Raw genomic sequence first — 20,803 nt, forward strand, 5'->3', positions numbered from 1 at the left:
TACTGAAAATATTTTCCTATGTAAAATATTTTCACTCATCTTATGGAAAACAACTTCCCTTCCAAACTTACTGAAGTTGTTTTCCGAAATGCATGCATCCCGCCTGTAGCATGTTCCAAACTTATTGAAAACATCTTGTAGTATGTTCTTTTTTTTTTTTTAATGTAAACAGGAGGATTCGAACCTAAGATCTCTTCCTTACACTCCCTCCCCCTTACCACCCAACCCAACCCTCCCCCTAGTATATTCAAAATAAAAAAAAAACCTCATCCTGCTCATCCTATGCTAGTAATTAATTATGTATAATAGGGACATTCTTTTTCTAGAGAAACTTTCAGCAGTGAGAGTGCAAGATATATGTCATAATAAGCATTGCATGTGATTGATATTTGACACTAAATGGCCAGCAATTTGTTTATTGCTTAAGGAGATATTTTTTTATTCATATATACATTTCTCCAAGATTTTTTAAAGTTAAACAATGAGATAAATTTTCTTATTTTGCATGGGAAGAAGTATGTAGTTATAATGTGTAGAAAGTTAAGATAGAGATAAAAGTGAAAATATTTCAAAAGTTAAACAAACACCAGAAAAATGAAGTAAAAAAATATTTTCAATAAGCTAACCAAACACCTGAAAATGATGAAAGGGAAATGATTTTCATGGAAAATTACTTCCACGGAAAATATTTTCCTAAGGAAAACATTTTACTTCCAACCAAACAGACCCTAAAAGTACATTTCTCCCAATAACTCATATTAAGTAATTAATATCCTTCTTCATGTCAATTCATACAAACGACTTATTTACATTATCAGCGATTGTAAAGCAAATAGCATAACAAGTACAACAAACACATGAGATTGAATTAAAGTAGAACCCTAACTGTGCCAAATTTGTAAACTTATGGGGGGATTAATCGTACATCTTACAGTGAGCTGGCAAACATTAAAAAAGAAAACAGGCTTTATAATTATCAAATGCTGATAATCAGTATATGCAGGATAAATTAAGTTAAACAATATTCCAACTTGTATCAATTTATTAATTCAACAGTTCATATCTAAAAGGATCTTTTTTGAACTAGAATTTGGCAAATTCTAGTAACATTTTATCAATCCATAAGTCGATTATGCAAATCATGGAAGCAGAACACATGGAAACGTACCTTATTCCCCCCCAAAAAAAATCGTGTTGTATAATTAGGCACGTCACCAGCATATTAGGAACTTATTTAGGAGTTGGAAGAGTGATAAATGAACATCGCCAATGATTGTTAACATTGAAAAACATCTCAACAAAGCCGCGTAATTCTAGCTAGTAGAGAGATTGATTGACAAATTGACTGCATGTAGTATTATTGAACTAGCCAGTTGCTAGAATCGTGATTTTTGAACAAGATCCCGCAAGTGAAATCCAAACCATAGAATTAATGACGGCTGGGATCGATCAGGAAAGAAAAAAGGGAAAAAAAAAAAAAAACCCTTAAGCGTTACAAACTACTCAAACGTGGAAAGTAAGGACTTGGAGCTGGACTAAGGGATAAGGTTGGGAAAGTAAGGACTTGGAGCTGGAGGGTTTGGAGGAGGTGGAGGCCCGTAATGTGGCGAAGGTGGTGGTGACTTTTGCTTTAGAGGTGAACGTCCGCCATGGTATGGGCTCCGTGGTGGTGGCTGCCCTTGAGGAGGAGGAGGTGACTTATAAGTAGCTGGTGGAGGCCGCGCAGCATAAGGTGGAGATTGAGAAGGTGGTGGAGAGCGGGGAGATGGCGGCGTGTGTTTATGAGTTGGCGGTGCATGGCCATGCTTAGGTGGTGTATGGTGGTGACTAGGTGGCTGATGTCCATGAGATGGTGGCGCATGATGGTGTGTGGGAGGCGGATGCTTATGTTCATGATGAGATGGTGGCGGATGCTTATGATGTCCATGAGACGGCGGCTGATGGTGATGATGACCAGGTGGTTGATGGCTTCGTGGTGGTGGAGAGTAACTCGGAGTAGAGGGCGGTGGATAGCTGCTGTGGGAAGGTGTAGGACTAGGAGGTTGCCGGCCGCGAGATGGTGGAACATGTCCATGATGTGTTGGTGGTGGAAGATGGTGATGAGACGGTGGTTGATGTTGGCCAGGAGGTGTATACTGCTTGGGAGGTGGTGCATGAGCATGACCATGTCTTGGTGGCTGATTGCCATGGAAGGGCGGTGGTGGATAACGGTGGAAGGGAGGGGGAGCACCAAAGGGTGGTGGTGGAATATGGCCTACGGGTGGTGGAGGAGAGCCATAGGAAGGTGGTGGGGTATTACCTTTTGAAGGTGGAGTATGCTTTGGAGGATGGCTATGGTAAGGTGGTGGTGTAAGAGGAGTCTGAGGTGGTTGATATCCACGAGATGGTGGAGGGTTGACCGAGGGCGGAGGGGAATGTTGTGGTGGTGGATAACCATTCTTGCTATACATGATGTGTTTGTCTAGATAACCATCTTCAATTTCTAGTTTTCCGGCAACATAGGTAGGAGCTCCAAGGCTTCCTACTGCTATGGCAACCAGTAGTAAGAGGTGGACACACGGAATGGATAGCCTCATCGTGATATAGCAACCTCACTAGGGCTTACCGTAGAAAGAGCTGGTGGCCGAGAAAGTGACCATGATGAGGATTTAAATAGGGGCCAAATAAGATCGCTCCCTCCCTCCCTCGGTTATGCCTGTCAATCAGGCCATCTGAATCCGCTTTTAATAAGTTCGGACTCTATCCATATAGTTAGTATCATTTTTAGGATTCGGATTATGAGTTTCGAGTTGATATACGTGAATCTCATATTTAATTTACAAGATTTTCGGGTTGTAAGTTTATTTCGAATTTAATTTAAATTCATTTATTACTCTTTAATTTTCTTAATATAATTACTATAACTATTAAGTTCTAAAGCTAATTTAACATCCACAAAATCACAACATTAAAACTATACATGAACTAGCAATAGTTTATCAAAAATATAGAAACCGAGACTATTTTAATAACAATGTATCTAATTAGTTCAAAGTACATGAAAAATAGTGACAAAACATGATCAACAGTCAATACATATTTTAAGGTTTTTAATTTGCTCGTACTAAGAATTGTACCTCTGAATCTTTTAACATAATTTTGTATATTTAATATTTCTTATATATATTAACATATTTTGACACTTAACTCGTAAGTATAAAGTACTAGTGTTACATATATATATATATATATATCAAAATATCAAAATATGAATATATTATACGTAATTATATATACATAGATTAAAGTGTCGGGTCTATATTGAATTTGAGGCTAATAAAGTCCAATCTCAACTCATATTTAATTTGAATTCAATATTTAAGCCCATTTTCAATCCAATTCAATGAAAAATTAGGTTCATTGGGTATTTTTTGAGTTGAGTAGGCCAAGATTGAGTTGGTCCAACCTCATTGACAGTTCTACACTCGTGCTCCCGGGTTTGGTTTCACAAATTGCACTTCTAAGTGCTAACTAGGGCCACAATGTGCCTTAACGAACTTAATTGATCATAAGCCAGTATTTGGAATTTAAATATCCTTATATTATATAAGATTGAGTTTTGGTCAAAAAGGAGGTTGAATTTCAACTGCATAGGTAGGGACTTTTTGGGAATTCCTTATATTATGAAGTGTTTTGCAACCTGAAGGTACAAGTCAGGAAAGCCTGTGATTGGGTATATTAATCGAAATGGCCTCCTTTATAGACATTTAAAACTTTAAATGTGGTTGCGTGTTTGGGTATTTATGGTATGTGCAATTAATCTAGAACCATTTGTTGCTTTTGGTACAACTCATATAAGCATGTGGGTTTGTGTAATTACTGAAATGGCCTTTACACAGCACACGTTCAGCTCTTGAGCCGCAGACAGCCGTTTGGGACTCGCGCTTTGGCTGAAATTGCCTAAAATGAGTCTTGGCCGCTCTCACAGACAATCGTCTGTGTCTGTAACTTGAACAGTCTTTTTTCCCGCTGTTCTTGGCCACTGTTGCCTAATGTTTCATGAGCTTTCCAGATAGCTTCATGTTTGCATATGGGTATTAGTTTTTGTATTCTTTGGATGTTGTCTCATGATATTGTTAGCTTTACCGTCCTGATTCTCAGCTTGTCTTTTCATCCTCTCTCAGGTGTGAACTCCACTATTTTGCTGTCATTTATGCCTGAATTTAACGGCCATAAACATGGGTTTATTAATGACTCCATGTTTGGCCTTTGGGATTGGATCTGTTTCCCCCCTTTCAGCTTCGGGGATTGGGATTTTCCATGCCTCTTCCTTTCCCCTCTCATCCGAGCTGATGTCCGAAAGACCCCATTTCTTCGACATTATAGCCTCAATTAAATAGCCAAGCGTTTGTATGCTAATGCCCGAACGGCTGCGCATTGATTATGCTTATTTTAATGCCTCCTCTTTCGTCTTCTTCGGTTTCACCCTTTTAATATTCTGGGATTTGGGCTATTTTTTATGCCTTTCTACCGAGCATCTCAGAATGTTCTTTAGCCGCAGCTACTCCTGGTGATTCAGCTTGAGGTAAGATTTTTCCCGCAATTTTGTCGTTCATGTGGGTGATTTGGGCCGTGTGTGGCGTCAATGTGTGCTTAATTTCTAAAATTTGACACTTAGCCCTTGTAATTTAGCTGCAACATACAAATTTTTTCACAAATTTAGAAGGCCTCTGTAATTTGACTGGTTTGCTAATAATGTTATAGGTTCGGGATAACAGCAAGAAAAAGCTCTCGGTGGGGTTTTTGGAATAAAGTTAGCTTTTTGGGTATCAAGTCATTTGTGTGATTTTCTAATATTTGTCATTTAGGAACAACATCTGCATCCTAGAATACTGGAAGTGCAATAAGCGCAACTGAAGTAGCCGACAACTCAGACCTCAACTCTAAAAGAACACAAATGGATGTTGCAATACAAGCAGTGGAGACAAAGAAAAGAGACAGCTCGACCACTTTGGCACCCTCACCATCTACAAAGTCCAGTGAAGGAACCAGTGGTACAACCCCTACAAAACAAAATGAAGAAACCACCAAGAAGCAACGTATCTGAATGCTGCCTATTACAGTATCTAAAAGATTTTACTACTATTACTATCACTAAATAACTGGACATACATAATGTCCTTTTGAACTACTCTATTATCTATCTGGATCATGGGAAACCTATTTGTCCGTACATTTTTTGGAATTTGTTGCATCTACTTATTTGTCTTTGAGAACTTGCTGATTCTAATATTGGGTGGCTCTTATGTTGTTTGTCTCGTAATTGTACCTGCCTCTAATTATGTCGCACAATGTACTATTTTTAGTTCAACAAAAATGCTTCTTTAACCACAGGCACCAAACACCCGCCCGATGCGCGGGCACTCCCCCCTAGTCTAGTACAAGAAGTTTGTGTGCAACCACTAGCTCAGGTTGGTGGCCACCACTAAGCCATTAAGTGACTTCTTAAAAAATTTAAATGAGTGTGTAATACATCCGTCTGATCCGACGGTGGTTCAGTACTCACCGCCCCTAATCCTAATTTACTCTAGTTTAAACATCTTTTTAGGTCTCCAATTTCCAATATAGTATATATATTTCTCAAATGCAAAACCGAACAAAAACCAAGGTTGGTCAAAAAAGTTGCCATCACCTAGTCCTAGTCCTGTCTCCTGTGCAAAGATGGAAATTTGCACACGCCAGAGTTCCGATTTCCAAGTCTTGATTCCAGACTTTGAATGCGGCAAGTTCTGTGAGGTAAGAAACTCAACGAAAACATGGGATTTAGCAACTCAAGGGTTTTATACTAAAAACAGAAAGTGGTAGTCAAATTTTTACATTAAGGAGACGAGAGTCATCATATCATCCTCCCCACCACATTTTTTGCATTAACTTGAGGCTCTGGAAACAAGAAATATAGTATATCTATGTCTGGACGTAGAACCCCATTAATTGGCACGAAAATGGTGAAGTCACTTTTGCATTCCCCATGCGGCTGCAAGCACAAGGTTCAATTCGGTTTTGATGATAATGCCATTGTTTTGTGGAGTAAAAGCAGGGAATTGTCTTGGAAGCTGGTAGACTGGAATGAGAGCAAGTAATCTCTGGCAGATGTTCAGGTGTATGTACGAGCCACCAGCAACTGCACTTGCACCATTTAAATGCTACTCTACTCTCGAGCAAATACTTCCCCGAAGGAAAGAGAGGGAGAAAAATGGCCTCCAGTAAGGTAGTAAACTCACTTCGGATTGAAACTTCTGATAACCTGATTAACGTTACTTCTTGTATTTGATTTCAAAGTTATTTTTAGACTATAATAGATTTAAGTTCGCTCAAACACTACTGTAACGTACTTCTGATCTGCTCCCTCCAGGGAAGAAGAATAGGTGGCAGCACAGTTTCGAAATTTTAGGTGCGCCTTCAGGCCCACTTCAAGCCCTGATCATAAAAAGAAGGATACTTTTAGAAACCTACTTTGAGATTTCTAATAATTTCATCTAGTACCCTTAAACTTTTCAATATTACACTTACCTCTCTTTACTTTATAAAATGATCATAATAACTTTAACACATTCAATAACCTTAACACACTGTTCATGCAATAAAAAATCCACTTCTAATCTTATGCATACACAATTAGACATTTAATGGAAACAAAAATAAGATTTACCTGTGAAATAATCAATTATGTCATGAACACAATTTTATCATATTACAAATTAATTTTACCTTTGATTGGAGGATCTGAAGATGGACAGAAAAAGATGTAAGTTGAAAGCTTAAAAAGGCTAAGGTTAGGGTTGGTGCTCCAACATTTGAGAGATAAGATGTCATATTAATGTAGTTGGTCAAATTTTTTGAGTTTAGTAATGCTGATTTTTCCCCCCTTTTTTTAACTTAGATTGAGGTTTAGAATTTAGGGGCTGATGCTAGTGGTGATGATCATGATAATAATGGTACTAATTTGAAATGTGAAAATATAAAAGGTTTAACATACTAGAGATGATGGTCGAAAGTAGGTTTGAGATTTTATGCATTTTTCATTTTTTAAAGAATTTTATAGGATGGTAAAATGAATTTCACAATTTCAGGAGGGTATTTTGGATAATTCATTCAAAATTTTGATCATTGAATGGTTTTTGTTACCAAAATATCAACTCAAAGGAGATATGTTTAATTTTTGAAACCTTAAAAAAACTAAATGAAATTATCAAAACCTCAAGGGAAGTTTCTGTCATTATCCCTAAAAAGAATTACCTTGCAACACATTTACAAATTAACACTCATAAAATATAACGAGCAAACAGTCATACAGACCGTTTGGCAAAAAAAAAAAAAAAAAGTCATACAGACTGATCTTTCTTATAATTTTCGTAGGCTATGAGTTTCTAAATCAGCAACAATCTAGTTAAAATATACATGCCAAAGTAATAAGCTGCATTGACTTCTCATATTCACTGCCAACTTTTTACTTTTCAGAGGATAATTCAAAAAAAAAAGCAATGGATGTCTAACTCAGTGGGATCTACTTTCTATCCCATAAAATTTGTCATGTTTATCACTTTTTTTGTTTCAAATTAATTATAATCTTGAAAAAATTTGTCATGTTTGTCACTTTTTTGTTCCAAATTAATTGTAATCTTGAAGAGGTATCCACTTTTTTCAATGAAATTTAATCCTTACCCATCATATACCCCAGTGCTCATTTTCTACAATTATCAACACAATAAAATTTATCTGTCTATCACTTTTTTTGTTCCCAATTAATTATTGCCTTAAAAAAATTAACCTACAATTATCAATACATTGAACAAAAGATAACCCGCCACTAAAAATATAAAAAAAAAATAAAAATTCTCTTTTCTACTAACATCACTATACAATTTTTCTCCTAAAAAATGACAAATTTTATGGAACTAATGCCATTATAGAAATTTTCTCCTAAAAACGACAAATTTTATGGAACGGAGAAAATATATGACACCACCCTTATTGGCACAATTATACGCATATTTGCCAGCCCATTGAGCCACGTAACGAAAAAAATGACACCAGAAGCTCCTAGAAACAGCGTGGATGCAAATCTTCAACGTATCGCCAATACTCAGTAATCCAGAATTCCAGCGCAATTTACAAAACCAATGTATTTACAGGGTCAAATCATAAATTGCAGGAGAAGATTCAACAAGGTTAAAAGAAGCAAAGAAAAATTTCTGGCACTTCTGGCCAGTCTGGAGAACAATTGCCTCCAAACTAAACTGGTCTTCAATATTCTATGCCAAAACACAACGAACGTCTAATGCCCTGCAAGTGGATACCAGAATGACACCGCTACGTGCTCAACTTCTGCGAAGCCGAGGATGAAGGAGACTTTAGATCGAGGTTTGGGGCAGAATCCTGCAGTAACGAAGCATATTGTCAGATGATAACGTATATCAGTTTGACATATCCTCCACTTAATAACAATGCTAAACATTTAAAAAAAAAAAAAAAAAGTCATCCAAACCATTAAGGTACACATACTTCCAAAATGAACTCAATCACTAACCAAAGAATACAAATTTAAGTACAAAATAATTAGTAATTCAACACAGGAAAACGCTAAAGACCGAAGATGTCCATGGAAATATGGCAGTATTACAATATTCGGTATCCTGCTTACAAAAAATTTCCCATATTTCCCTCCTTGATGCTTCAATCAAAACATCAGCTCACTTTTTTTTTTTTTTCCCATTTCACTGTCCACATATATATTACATTCTAACAGATGCACAAGAACAGAATGTGGGAGGTGAACCCTAAATTTCAGTTAGTTTCCATTTTGACAGCCTGGTAGGATTAGAAGTATAATCTTACCAGCAAAAGATGGTTTGTACTGGAATATTGAAAATTCTAAGTCCTTACAGCAATTGTAGGCATTGCTCATATATAGAAAATAAGGAGATAATCTTTTGGAAACTTGACGAACATATTATGCATACATATAAACTGGAGAGTAATGCACATATTTAATTTCTTCAGAGCGTTCATGATACTAACCTTAGCATTCTAGAAGAACCTGAATCAGCAATAATCAAATTTTGATTTATAAGAACCTAGGCTTTTTATTAGTTGGCTTCAGAATCTGAAAGGAGCACATCAAACTTTCATCTACACTCATCATAGCTCCAGCATTGTCAAATTCACCACAATAGTTCGGAGCGGAAAATATTGTAACCAGCTGCCTATCAGCAAAAAATTCATATCCATCTTCCACAACCTGGGAAGAGAAAAGGGTGTGACCGGAGGAAGCTGTCATGTGAATAGGAGTCAATACACAATAAACATATGGAAAAGGATACAGAGAAACAATAATACTTGATGGGCACGACAAACGAGGTCCATATCATTCTGCATCAAGAATTCTGCCACCTTATCAGGACCAAAAGTGAATGAAACTCCCCTGTCATTCATTCCCCAACCTTTAATTTCTCTACAAGGATCTGACCACAGTAAATCACAAAGCAAGCCAGAGTCTGGAACATCAGTTGGACGAGACAAGTTTCTTATTTGATCCAAGTTTGTTAAATCTGGAGAAAGACCGCCATGCATGCAGAGTATTTTGTCATCTATTAGGGCAGCTACAGGAAGACAATTGAAACATTCAGTGAAGGTTTTCCAAAGTCTAACATTGAACCGTCGTTTACATTCATCATAGAACCCATATATTCGGTTAATTGAAGCACACTCATGATTTCCTCGTAAAAGGAAGAAATTCTCAGGATATTTTATTTTGTATGCAAGCAGAAGGCAGATGGTCTCCAGGCTCTGTTTTCCTCGGTCCACATAATCCCCAAGAAATAAATAATTGGCCTCAGGAGGAAATCCTCCATATTCAAATAGTCTCAAGAGATCGTCATATTGCCCATGAATGTCACCTGGAGATCAGGCCAACAAAAGAAGAGAGCTTCAAGTCAGTTTCTTTAACTTAATTCTGCAGCATTAAAGACAAACTTGCAACTTAAAAGCACAGATAAGGGAAAAAAACATTCGACATTAAACAATCACAATCCTCTTTTTCTTTCTGATTTAATAAGCATGTACTTCCACAAATAGGGATGCAAGGCAAAGAACAACTCACAGTCAACAAGGAAAAAAGGTATCTCCCAATCTTTACCTCAAATTGATCAAAATTATTAATTCCCAGCTTTAGTAGACTATCCAAGCGAAAGTCAACAGGAGAAATTATCATGTCTTCATATTCAAAGAAAAATGAACAGAAATTTTCTTTTACGAGTCCATGTAAGAAAACGTAAAACTTCCAATCAAAACGAAAGTGGAAGTGACAAGGCTGTACCCAAATAGAACACATGGACTAGAAAAAACCCTCACAAAGCCCAATACTCAATAAAGGATGCATTTTTTTTTAGAATACAAACAATCACGGAAAAATTCAGGCAAATCAATGAAAAGAAAATGTCTACTAAATAAAGAACATCAAGCATCATGCCTTGGCAGATAACGTTAGAACATATCATCTATCATATATACTGCTAAATAGGGGAACCAACTATGGCGATCAATTGATGTATCTGTCACATAGCTAGCTTAACTTTACCCCCCAAAGGCAATGATGAACATTTCATAATTCAATTAATCCCCAGAGACTCCAAACAGTGAGATTGGCTTTCCTTGGAATGCTTAGGGCAACCTAAATCATCCATTTTAGGACCTTGGTGTTTATAAAATTGTGTGTGCAACTTTATAAACATCTTTTTTATGAATGACAACAGTCAAACAAGCACATAAAATGAACAGTTACTAGATACTCAACATTAAGAAAACAAATTCAATATTCTACAACTGAATCAGTCAGGGTTCGGTTTACCCTTATTTTATCATAAATCAAAATTACATCATCATCCAGCTTATTTGGAAAGAAACCACACATCACTGCAAGTTTTGCTAGCATCCGCATTCTATTTACCATGTACGGTAGCCCACAAATTTTTCTCCCTGGTTGTACGCTAAATTTATTGCTCAACTGCACCATGTTAAGTGTGGGATAGACCTCCCACTAACACATTTCTCCTTGTCAATTTTTGCTTTTAGGCTTTACTGTATGCGTTACACATTTCAGCAGCATGCTACTCATAACACCCCCCCCCCCAAGGGGGGAAGTAAACCCAATTCACAGCCACAGACCTAATCGACAACTTCCTTCACCCCATCTTCCCTGTTCTCTCCACACTCTTCCTCCACATAATTGATGCAAACTAGGATACCTTCTCTACATTTTTCAGCTTTAACAATGAAAAAAGCGCAGGCAGATCACCTTATTTTCTTATCTAACCCCAGCCTTCTAAAATTTCTTCTATGGTTAAAGAATTTTATTAAGCAGCAAAAGAATCAATTCAATTGCCAAGAATCCAGATCATTGGCATTCCATGGAATTATACAAGAATCCTGGCCTTTTCTGGCAAGGTTCTCATTCCCTATAATCAGAATGATAATAATAATGATTGCATGCCTGTGTGCTCAACTGTCAAAATCTACAATCCAAATATGAATTACCAACAATGAGGCGAAGAAAATCAAGACTGCATTTCACATCCTACTAACTCTGATCTCACCAGTCACCAGATTAAGCTGTTAAATAAATTAATGCGTCACATGTTACTGAACTCTCTAAATCTTAAAAAGGTTCCAGAGAAACCTCTTTCCTAGTTCATAAGAACCTTGTAAAACCACTTTGCTGCATCTTGGAAAACATTTTTTCATTTTGTAATATGTGAATCCACAAATTGGCAGAATTTTGGTTTACTTTTGCTATTTTCCAAAATCAGAACAAGACCTTGCTACAAAATATATGGGTTTAGAAAACAACAGGACCATCAAATTCCCAGTTTATTCTTGTTTGAATTCTCATGTCCAGATACCTTTTGAAAGTTATTTTAACAAACATCAAAGATGCCATTTCAGAGGAAATCTCTCCATATTTTGTCTGAAAAGGGCCACCAGATTTGACTAAAAACAGAATTTGGTTTGTTTTGTCACGACAGAAACTGGAAGACAAGCATATCCAAAAAAGCTCTCCCCCGAACCTTCCAAAATAAAGAAACAAAAAAGCAAGCTTCTATCCATGTTTTCAGCTAGTGGCATGAAGGACTAAATTCATTGTGCTCAACTTTGATACAGGATGTTGCAGGAAGCAGATTGGAGGGATCAGCAGATCAACCAAAGCATATTCCAATCAAATAAGAATCAGATTGCCTATCCAGGAATTGGTAAATCCTTAACCATTTTTAACACTGTACCAAAAGTGTAACGGAATAACTCTTTGTTTTCCATGCAATGCTGGTCTAATTCAGCAATTACATACCATAAGGCAAATTTATGCTCTACGGACATTAGAAAGAGTGGTAGTGCAAAAAAAAAAAAGTGCCATAGTTTAGACAAGATAAAAATAATCCAGAGGAAATATAAAGAGATGAGATGAAACTTAGAAACTCTATGATCCTTTTCAGCAATAATTTGACCAATGTTGTTATGCATCAACTAGTTTCCACTATCTGGTAAAGCAGCTACATTTGAACTCATTGAAAGAAAAAGGGAGATGTTAAGCGGGCAGCATCCCCTAATACACTTATATCCTCACGAAAACTAGAAACTACAACAACCCCACCCCCGCCATCTCCCCTGTAACTCCTAAAAAATGGTTCCACCAGTATTTTCGTAGAATAATTAAATCAAAATTACAAGAAGAATAACAAAAGAAAGTGCATTTGCCAGCAAGGCTGTAAAGGCGATTGGGATTAAAATTGAAGCAAATGGCCAAGCTATGGTGAAAATCGAAGTCTTGGTTACTCATCAAAACATTTTCCAAGGTTATAGCACCAAATTTTCTGGGCAGAAAAAACTCAGAATTTCCAAAATAACTCATATTCTTACCGAAAATATAAAAATCCACAATTTGCTTGTCTCTGTTTCACAGAAAACATATAGAATTAAGCAACATACAGCTCAATAGAAAGATGATAACTTGGTAGAAAACTATAAACAATCCAAACAAATTAAAAAGAAAAAAAAGAAGAAGAAACGAAAAGAGCATATATACTATCAAAGCAGATGCCCTACCCGTACATCTAAGAATCTAAATCAGTAGACAAATTGACGATAAACATGCATGCATGTGCTATTTAACTAAAAGTAACAATAGTGAGAGGGGAGTCTACCGCAGATCTTGATTGGTGCTTCAAGCTCCAAGAGATTAGGCTGTTGAAGGAAGATTTCCCGGGCAGCGTTGCAGAGCGACCGGATCTCCGCCTCGGAGAGCTGGACTTGGCGCAACGTCCGCGCGTGCCGGAACTCCAACAACCGGTTGATTATGTCATCAAGTACCGCAGGCTCAATTCCCTGCCCATTCGCGGCGGCCATCCCTACAAATATCGGTTCTCTAACTACTCCTCTGTCTCCAATTTACAGCCAACCTAACCAAACTTAGGGTTTCCAACAAACCGTCCCTACAGAAAAGAAGATATGGAATAAAATAAAAATAAAAACATCAAAAGATTTAGTCAAATTTTCTGTTTCTCTTAAGCTCTCTCTCTCTCTACCAATGACGAAAACGAGAGAGATAGATAAAGATTAAAAAGATTATAATTGGTGGAATTTAGGGTAGAGGAAAGGGAAGGGACTAGAGGGCGCGTGAGGTTCGGTTGGGGGGGATGGGGGCTGCAACTCCGATGCGGCGGAGAGGACTTTTCTTTTTCTTTTTTTTTGAAAGATAGGATAGTGCTTAAATTAATAGGGAAAAGAAAATGCGTAATAAGAAGAGGTTGTGGTCGGAGTCGATAATTCCGCTGCCCTCGTGTGGTTGTATCCTCCGATGAATAATCACACACTTACGTGGCGTTGCCAGTTGGGGAATGCGCATCAGTGATTTCATTTGTGCGCACACATACGTGATATACCCCGCTCCCCCCTTTCCAAAAAAAAAAAAACCACGACCCACATACTCTATCTTTTTTTTTTTTTTTTTTTTTAAACAACTTGCAATGAAAATAAAAGGCCCTTTTGATTTCTGGCTTTTGAAGTGTCTTCGCAGAGTCCATTTATCGAAACACTCATACAAAAAACTGTGAGTTATGAAAGGGATTTCTGGCTCTGGTGCTCCCTGGTTTTTGATTTAAAGGGCGTAAAGCCAAAGCCTAAAGGCTAAAGGGTGTGGGGTTGAGATTCATGGTCTAGATATCGTTCTCGGACTAAATCAATTGTTAAGGACCCAGTTTTTTTTTTTTTAAAAGAGGAAGTTATTGGTAGAGTACAAGGGACAAAGGAAAGGAGTTGATGTTTAATTGCTAGATCACAAACTTTCCTAAATTGTTGATCATGCTTCTCAAATGTAGGGTAATGATTAATGAGCTATTCTTAGCCTTCTTGGGATTATTTTGGTTTAGACTTGACATTGATCGTGATGTGATGGTGAAATATCCATGTTTTTTTTTTTGTCACTTGTCATCATTTACATCTACATCTACTCCTAATCTTAATCTAGCCTATACTAGAGGGTGATCTAACAGGATCACAGGAATCGATGGAAACTAAACCACCATCGAACCATACGGATGCACAGCACCCATATGGATCTTAAGCAAAACCACATCGGACCATGTCGTTTCATTTTGTTATTCTAGGTTTGACTCACCCTTATCCTGTTTTGGATTGTGATTTTCTGTTAAAGAATTTTTACATTTTCTACAAACACATTTTTTAATTATCTTTTTTACCTTATATACATTATAATATATTTTTCTAGAATCATCATCCTTGGATGAAAAATAGAGGAGTCATAGAAATGTGAGCTTGACGTTTGTCTTCCCTCACCACTTCCAAAATCTTCTGATAGAGAAAGCTTCGACAAAACTTCCGTTTAGTGTGATGCAAAGGAAATAGATAAGTTGGGAAAAGAATATCATCATCATGCTTTTGGCTCTCTTCTTCTTTTGCAATTTTATACCAAAGCATTTTGTACCTGTTAGATGTTCGACAAAACATGTAATTCACAAAAGTTTGAAAAAGCAAAGACAACACGGCATGCATTTCTCTAGAGTTGATTTTGTTTATGAAACAGTACCTTTGCATGGTTCCGAAGGGACATTATTATCATCTATATATACTCCACCCAGCCTAAGAAAGACTTACCTTTATTTGGTGATTTATGAGGGCAATCATGAAAAGATTTCAACGTCTGAAAAATAAATGGTGAAGATTTGTTTTGTTTGAGTTATTAGAGTATTTTGGACAAGAATTTCAAAGCTTCCATAAGTTGGTATGTTATTGCAAACCGAACGCAAGGCCGGACATGGACTACCATTTCGGATGGTGAAGCTCGAAATACTTGCAACTTGCACCTTTATATTATATCTATCAAAAGTAACCATTACTTTGAGGTGAAAAGGTGTGGCCTCTGTTGGTTCGACCATCAAATATGGAATTCCTTATAATATCCGAATGTTTTTTTTTTTTCGAAATGTTTTTTGGCAGCACGAGAAAATTTTACATACCCGACTCAAGTTCAAGAACATACCCGAGGGGGTCTTAGGCCCTGTTCCGATTGTTAATTTTTGGGGGAAAAATATCAAGAACACATAACAAGAAATGCTGCTATTCTCCTGTACAGGTATATTTTCCTTTATGTCTTGTCTAAAGCAAGTTTATTCTTTTCTATTGTCCCGAATGGAGGTTGATAGATTCTAGTCTACTCCTATTTTTTTTTTTTTTTTGGCCCCCTTCAATTTTAAGGTACAAATGAATATCGAGTTGTGAGTCTTGTGACTGCCTGCTGTTAATGACTGATGGTGGCTCCTCTCGAGTTGTCATAAATCCCATTATAGAAAGTTCAGTCGTACGAGTAAAATGTCAAGGCATTCTTCCCCAAATTTCGCTTATTCTTTCATCTGCAATTCCAAGGTAACCATTTTCTTGCAATCAATTTTAACTTTTATCTGGTGCTTTCATTGCCTTGCAATCCAATTTCTTATCTGATTTCTTTTTCGCTCAACATCACATGCTTTTTTGATATGATACCTGGAATGGGTTTTGGTTTCTCCGTCCTGATGGCTGCCTTCCGTTTTCTGGTTCGTTTACGCTTTCCCATGCATGCACATCAATTTTCATTTAAGGGTTCTTGCTATTGAATTGCAGATATGTGAGTTGACATATGATTTTCGTGATTGTTGCTAAAAACAATTGTACATTGCCGTAGATGTCCCCATGCTTGAGTTCTTGATCCTGAATGACTGAATGGGGTTTGCAGAGGACATAAGCATGAAAGGATTAATTCCCATTTTTTGCCCAATCAATTGAATTAAATGGAAAAATAATTCATTCTTGTTAAAATCAGAAATATCTTGTATTTCCCTTTTGAAGGTCTGGTAGGTGATGGCCATAAAGTGGTATTATCACATTTCAAACCCGACAGATTATGGTTTCTGCATCATAACTTGGGACAGCTTATCCTATTAAGTTGACATCTTTATATAGAAATTTATTCACAACAAATGGAATCAAACGTTTCTATAATTCGTAAAATTGTTAACAAATTCTTGACGATTGACTTTACATATTTGCTCTTCATTATTGATTTGGACCTCTGCTTCGTTACTGGAGCCTTAAGCTGAAATCATTACCTTTGGATGGTCATTTATAGAAGAATGCATTATCGTCTATATCTGCAATTTTTTATGAAAGCGTGGTTCTATCATGCAAGGCTGCAGATAGCAGGATTAGAATACTTGGCTATAGCTTTTTGTGTAGATAGATGTTTAATCACATTAAGTAGGACAGGAAGAAAGCTCATTCTTGCAAACTTTTTCATCTATTGAAATGGTATATTGTCTAGAATTGCGTTTATTGCTGGTAACTGACATCTTATAAGTTGAAAAAGAAAAACAAGATTTTGAATTATGACCCGAGACGTAGAAGTGTAACATGAAAATTCAGAATAAAAGGTGGCATGGAAAATGATGAAATGTTCATTCCAGTTGGAGTAAAAGGGAAATAACTGGTTATGAACATTTTGTATCATCTGATGAATGCTAGATGCTACCATGATAGCAACTCTTCCTTAGTATTGTTGAAGGCCTATATTAGATAGACACCTGGGTTTGCCTGTGTGGTTCTGATCGACTAATTTTGGTCCTGATGCTTTATACTTCACGCCTTTTCGCAGCCCAGCTCCAAAGGAATATTTTCTTGTAGAAAACTGTTCTATGACAACCTCTAGGATATGGAAGCCATCCCAGGAGGAGTACTCCTTGGGCAGGATCTTGAGTCTTGCTGGCTAGAGATCAAGAACAAAAGCCACATCAGCCTCTTGGCCCTCCTGTAGACGATTTCTGGACCTCCTTACCAGAGATATCTCTCTTGTTATCCATCCAAACACCATCCTTGTTATTTTGCATCATTCCTTTTGTGCTTTAAAAGAAATCTGTTATGATTTTCTTCTCTGACGCCATATCTGACCAAATTGCCAATAGCCTGATACCATTCCTTTTCCAGCTCTACATACTACTGTCTTTTCCCTTCACAAGGTACATAAGAATTCTCTTTTGAAACTTACCTTACTATTGATAGTTGCTTTTTGCTCCTTACCGCTTACTCTGTGTTGCTTTTCTTTCTTTCTCTCATATTTCACCTCAATCACGCTTTAGCTCATGCATCCCCTTTCTATAAGTACATAATTAAGACATTAATCTGGTTATTTAAAGAAAAGATATCCATGCAATAGCTATATCGCTTGTACCCTTAAATTGGTTCACTGCTAAGTATGTAGCTTTAAGGTGCATAAGCAAAGCTGTTGTTTTCTGGAGACAAATTAAACTAAGTCCTAAGTTTTCAATATATTTCCATAAACTTAGCATTCCCTCCACTTGAGTAAACCAAAAATATAAATATAAAACTCTGCTTGAATCACTAACATGTATGAAATTGGGTACTGTAGATATTCGTAATCAGTTTCCTGTCTCGTGCAGCAACATATTTCTATGATAATGTAGCTATTTTACTTTAGATACTAACTTTTTTGTGGTGGCAAATGGTAAAAAGTGATGGAGCAAAAGGAGGATTCAGCTTCAAGAGAAAACGAGCAACTTAAAGCACAGATGCCACAAGTCTCAGAAGAACCTGGTTACAACAATAATCAGCTTGAATTTTCTTGCAGTCATATTTGTTCATTCTCAAACCTGGAATACAGCATATTAGACTCTGCAGAACGATCAAAGTCAAGGGTGAAGCTTATAGGGCTCATAATCTTTTACTCAGTAGTCATGGTAGTAGAAATTGTTGGTGGCATGAAAGCCAATAGCCTTGCTGTCCTTACGGATGCAGCTCACATGCTCACTGACATTGCTGGATCTTCCATTTCTCTTTTTGCTGTATGGGTGGCAGGCTGGGCATCAACACCACGGCAGTCATTTGGATTCGGTCGTCTTGAAGTCATGGGAGTCCTCCTATCAGTACAGCTGATATGGCTTATCTGTGGGATTTTGATTTACGAAGCAGTTGACAGAATTCTCCACAAAAATGCTAAGGTGAATGGGAAACTCATGTTTTTGATTGCCTTATTTGGATTCTTGGTGAACTTGCTCATGATTTTCTGGCTTGGTCATGATCACACTCACCATAGTCATTCTCATGAATCTCATGAAACCTGCAACAGTGAAGAGCATGATCATGAAATGGAGGAATTAGACGTCATGGGCGTTGAAGACACCATAGGTCTGGTATCACCTTCCCCACTGAACGTAAAGATTTTAAACATAAACATACAAGGTGCTTACCTGCATGTTATGACTGATATCATCCAGAGTGTCGGGGTAATGATTTCTGGATTGATCGTATGGGTTAAACCAGAGTGGCTGGTGGTTGATCTGCTCTGCACTCTTGTCTTCTCCATTGCTGCACTTGGCACGACTCTGCCCATGCTGAAAAAGGTATTCTGTATATTGATGGAGAGAGCTCCGGATGAGATTGACATTGCACTCCTTGAAAATGGCTTGAAGAGCATAGAGGGACTTCATGATGTTCACGACCTGCATGTTTGGGCGATCACTTCTGGGAAGTTTGTGTTGGCCTGCCACATTGTGATTGGCCCTGGAGTAAGTCAAAATGAAATGCTCAGTAAAGTTGGGGATTACTGTGAGAGAAGTTTCAAAATTCATCACGTTACTATACAAATTGATCGTCAAGTACACTAAATGCAGCATTTCTCGCTTATTCAGTCCTCTCTCCAGTCTCCGTTTGTGACTTTATTTCATATTGAAATACCTCGTCTGAAGAAAATGTCAATACGCAGAAAAACATGCACGACGTTGCAGTCCAGGTGCTAGAGTGCCTATGTTTAGTCCTGAAGTTATCTCCATATGGGTGCTTTAATTAGGTCCATACCCTTATCTTTCTTGAGCGAATGCACAGATGCATAGCATCACTGCAGTTCCATGGCTGCATGAATGCGCATTGAATCACACATACCCCAACGAGTTAACAAGAAGTCCAGTTTCTTCTCCTTTTAGAATCCAACCCAAACAAGAGAAATAAGGACAAAGGAATTCTTTTCTTCCACAAGGCCGTCAAAATCAAGAATAAGATGATCATCAATATTTGCTGTTAAGATCTAGTGGCTTTTTTTTTTTTTGGGTTAATTATACTTTGCCTTCCGAACTTAGCACTCTACCTCTGAAATTTCAAATATATACACTTTACCCTCTTCATTGGCTAGTCAAACATTAATGATGAATTTTTCATCCAAAATTTTGACAAAATAGCAATAATGCCCATATATTATAGTTACTTTTAATTGGAATATGGAATATGTTATTAGAAAAAACATGAACTCACATGATATGACATGAAAAATTAAAAAATAAAAGATGGTATAATACCAAAGAATTGCAAATTTGTATTGTAGAGTAAAAAGAATTTAAAATTTCTAAAACTTCTACACTAATTTTTCATCACTTATCTTTCTTCTTTTAAATTGTAAACGGATTGATTTTGATAATTCTTGTTTACCTTGTAGCTGTCACAAGATTCTCAGGAAGTCAATAAGATGTTATTTGATATTTTTATACCGTAATCATACCTTGGTTTGTATTTTGTTTGAATTTTACATTTTTTCCAAAAAAAAAAACTTGAGATTCTCTAAATAATTTTTTCAATACATTGTTATTTTTTAAAATCACTTTCTTATCTCATATAAAATGTATTAAAAAAGTGCTACACTAAGAAAAAAAATATTATCAAATAATCTTCATTTCAAATACATTAACTAATTTTATTTCATATAAAATAAGTATTGCTATCAACATTGAGATAAATACATTCAATTGTTTAGACTTCTTTTTTTTTGCAGATTATCTAATTTATTTTATTGCTAAAATATCAAAATGCACGGTATAATTGTTTTTAAATAGATTTAGCAACTATTAAAGACATAGATATTTATTATGTCACAATTATTATGTGTGTTTAGGAATTAGTTGGAGATATTTTGGTCATGCAAAATATAACTTCATCTTAACCCCGTTAAAAAGCTGACCACAAAGAGCAAAGTGTGTATATATTTGGAGTTTAGGGCAGCAAAATGTTACCAGTGACCAAATTAAGTGCAATTAATTTTCTTCTTTCGTAACTTCATTGTCAGTGTCAACCTCTCAACAAGCATTGCGTTGCGTTAAGATTCCCAGTCTCGGTCAACAACGACTTGTGAAAGTCGAACCATCATTCAAGAGTTTGACCAATATAC

General features: G+C 36.7%; 2 protein-coding genes across 2 annotated transcripts; one reads left to right on the forward strand and one right to left on the reverse strand.

Moving 5' to 3' along the window:
* Nucleotides 1-8,077: 8,077 nt before the first annotated feature.
* LOC113710278 (serine/threonine-protein phosphatase PP1 isozyme 2) lies at nucleotides 8,078-13,937 on the reverse strand. The gene is made up of 4 exons (XM_027233198.2): nucleotides 13,233-13,937; nucleotides 9,376-9,935; nucleotides 9,058-9,277; nucleotides 8,078-8,415 (listed from the first exon to the last, which is right to left on the reverse strand). The coding sequence occupies exons 1-3, from the start codon at nucleotides 13,432-13,434 to the stop codon at nucleotides 9,104-9,106; spliced, it is 936 nt and encodes a 311-aa protein (XP_027088999.1). The 5' UTR covers nucleotides 13,435-13,937; the 3' UTR covers nucleotides 8,078-8,415; nucleotides 9,058-9,103.
* Nucleotides 13,938-14,907: 970 nt separating this feature from the next.
* LOC113710290 (metal tolerance protein B) lies at nucleotides 14,908-19,420 on the forward strand. The gene is made up of 3 exons (XM_027233213.2): nucleotides 14,908-15,679; nucleotides 15,802-15,969; nucleotides 18,106-19,420. The coding sequence occupies exon 3, from the start codon at nucleotides 18,108-18,110 to the stop codon at nucleotides 19,254-19,256; it is 1,149 nt and encodes a 382-aa protein (XP_027089014.1). The 5' UTR covers nucleotides 14,908-15,679; nucleotides 15,802-15,969; nucleotides 18,106-18,107; the 3' UTR covers nucleotides 19,257-19,420.
* The last annotated feature ends 1,383 nt before the right edge of the window (nucleotides 19,421-20,803 follow it).

Source organism: Coffea arabica, chromosome 1e, assembly GCF_036785885.1.
Source record: "Coffea arabica cultivar ET-39 chromosome 1e, Coffea Arabica ET-39 HiFi, whole genome shotgun sequence".
Taxonomy (NCBI): Eukaryota; Viridiplantae; Streptophyta; class Magnoliopsida; order Gentianales; family Rubiaceae; genus Coffea; species Coffea arabica.

What these genes read in the sequence shown, in the direction of transcription:
- LOC113710278 (XM_027233198.2), bottom strand. Translation starts at nt 13,434, where the DNA reads ATGGCCGCCGCGAATGGGCAGGGAATTGAGCCTGCGGTACTTGATGAC. An exon ending in AGCACCAATCAAGATCTGCG is followed by an intron (nt 9,936 to 13,232) that starts GTAGACTCCCCT and finishes CCTGATCTCCAG; the next exon opens with GTGACATTCATGGGCAATAT. An exon ending in TCGTTTGTCGTGCCCATCAA is followed by an intron (nt 9,278 to 9,375) that starts GTATTATTGTTT and finishes TTCTCTTCCCAG; the next exon opens with GTTGTGGAAGATGGATATGA.
- LOC113710290 (XM_027233213.2), top strand. Translation starts at nt 18,108, where the DNA reads ATGGAGCAAAAGGAGGATTCAGCTTCAAGAGAAAACGAGCAACTTAAA.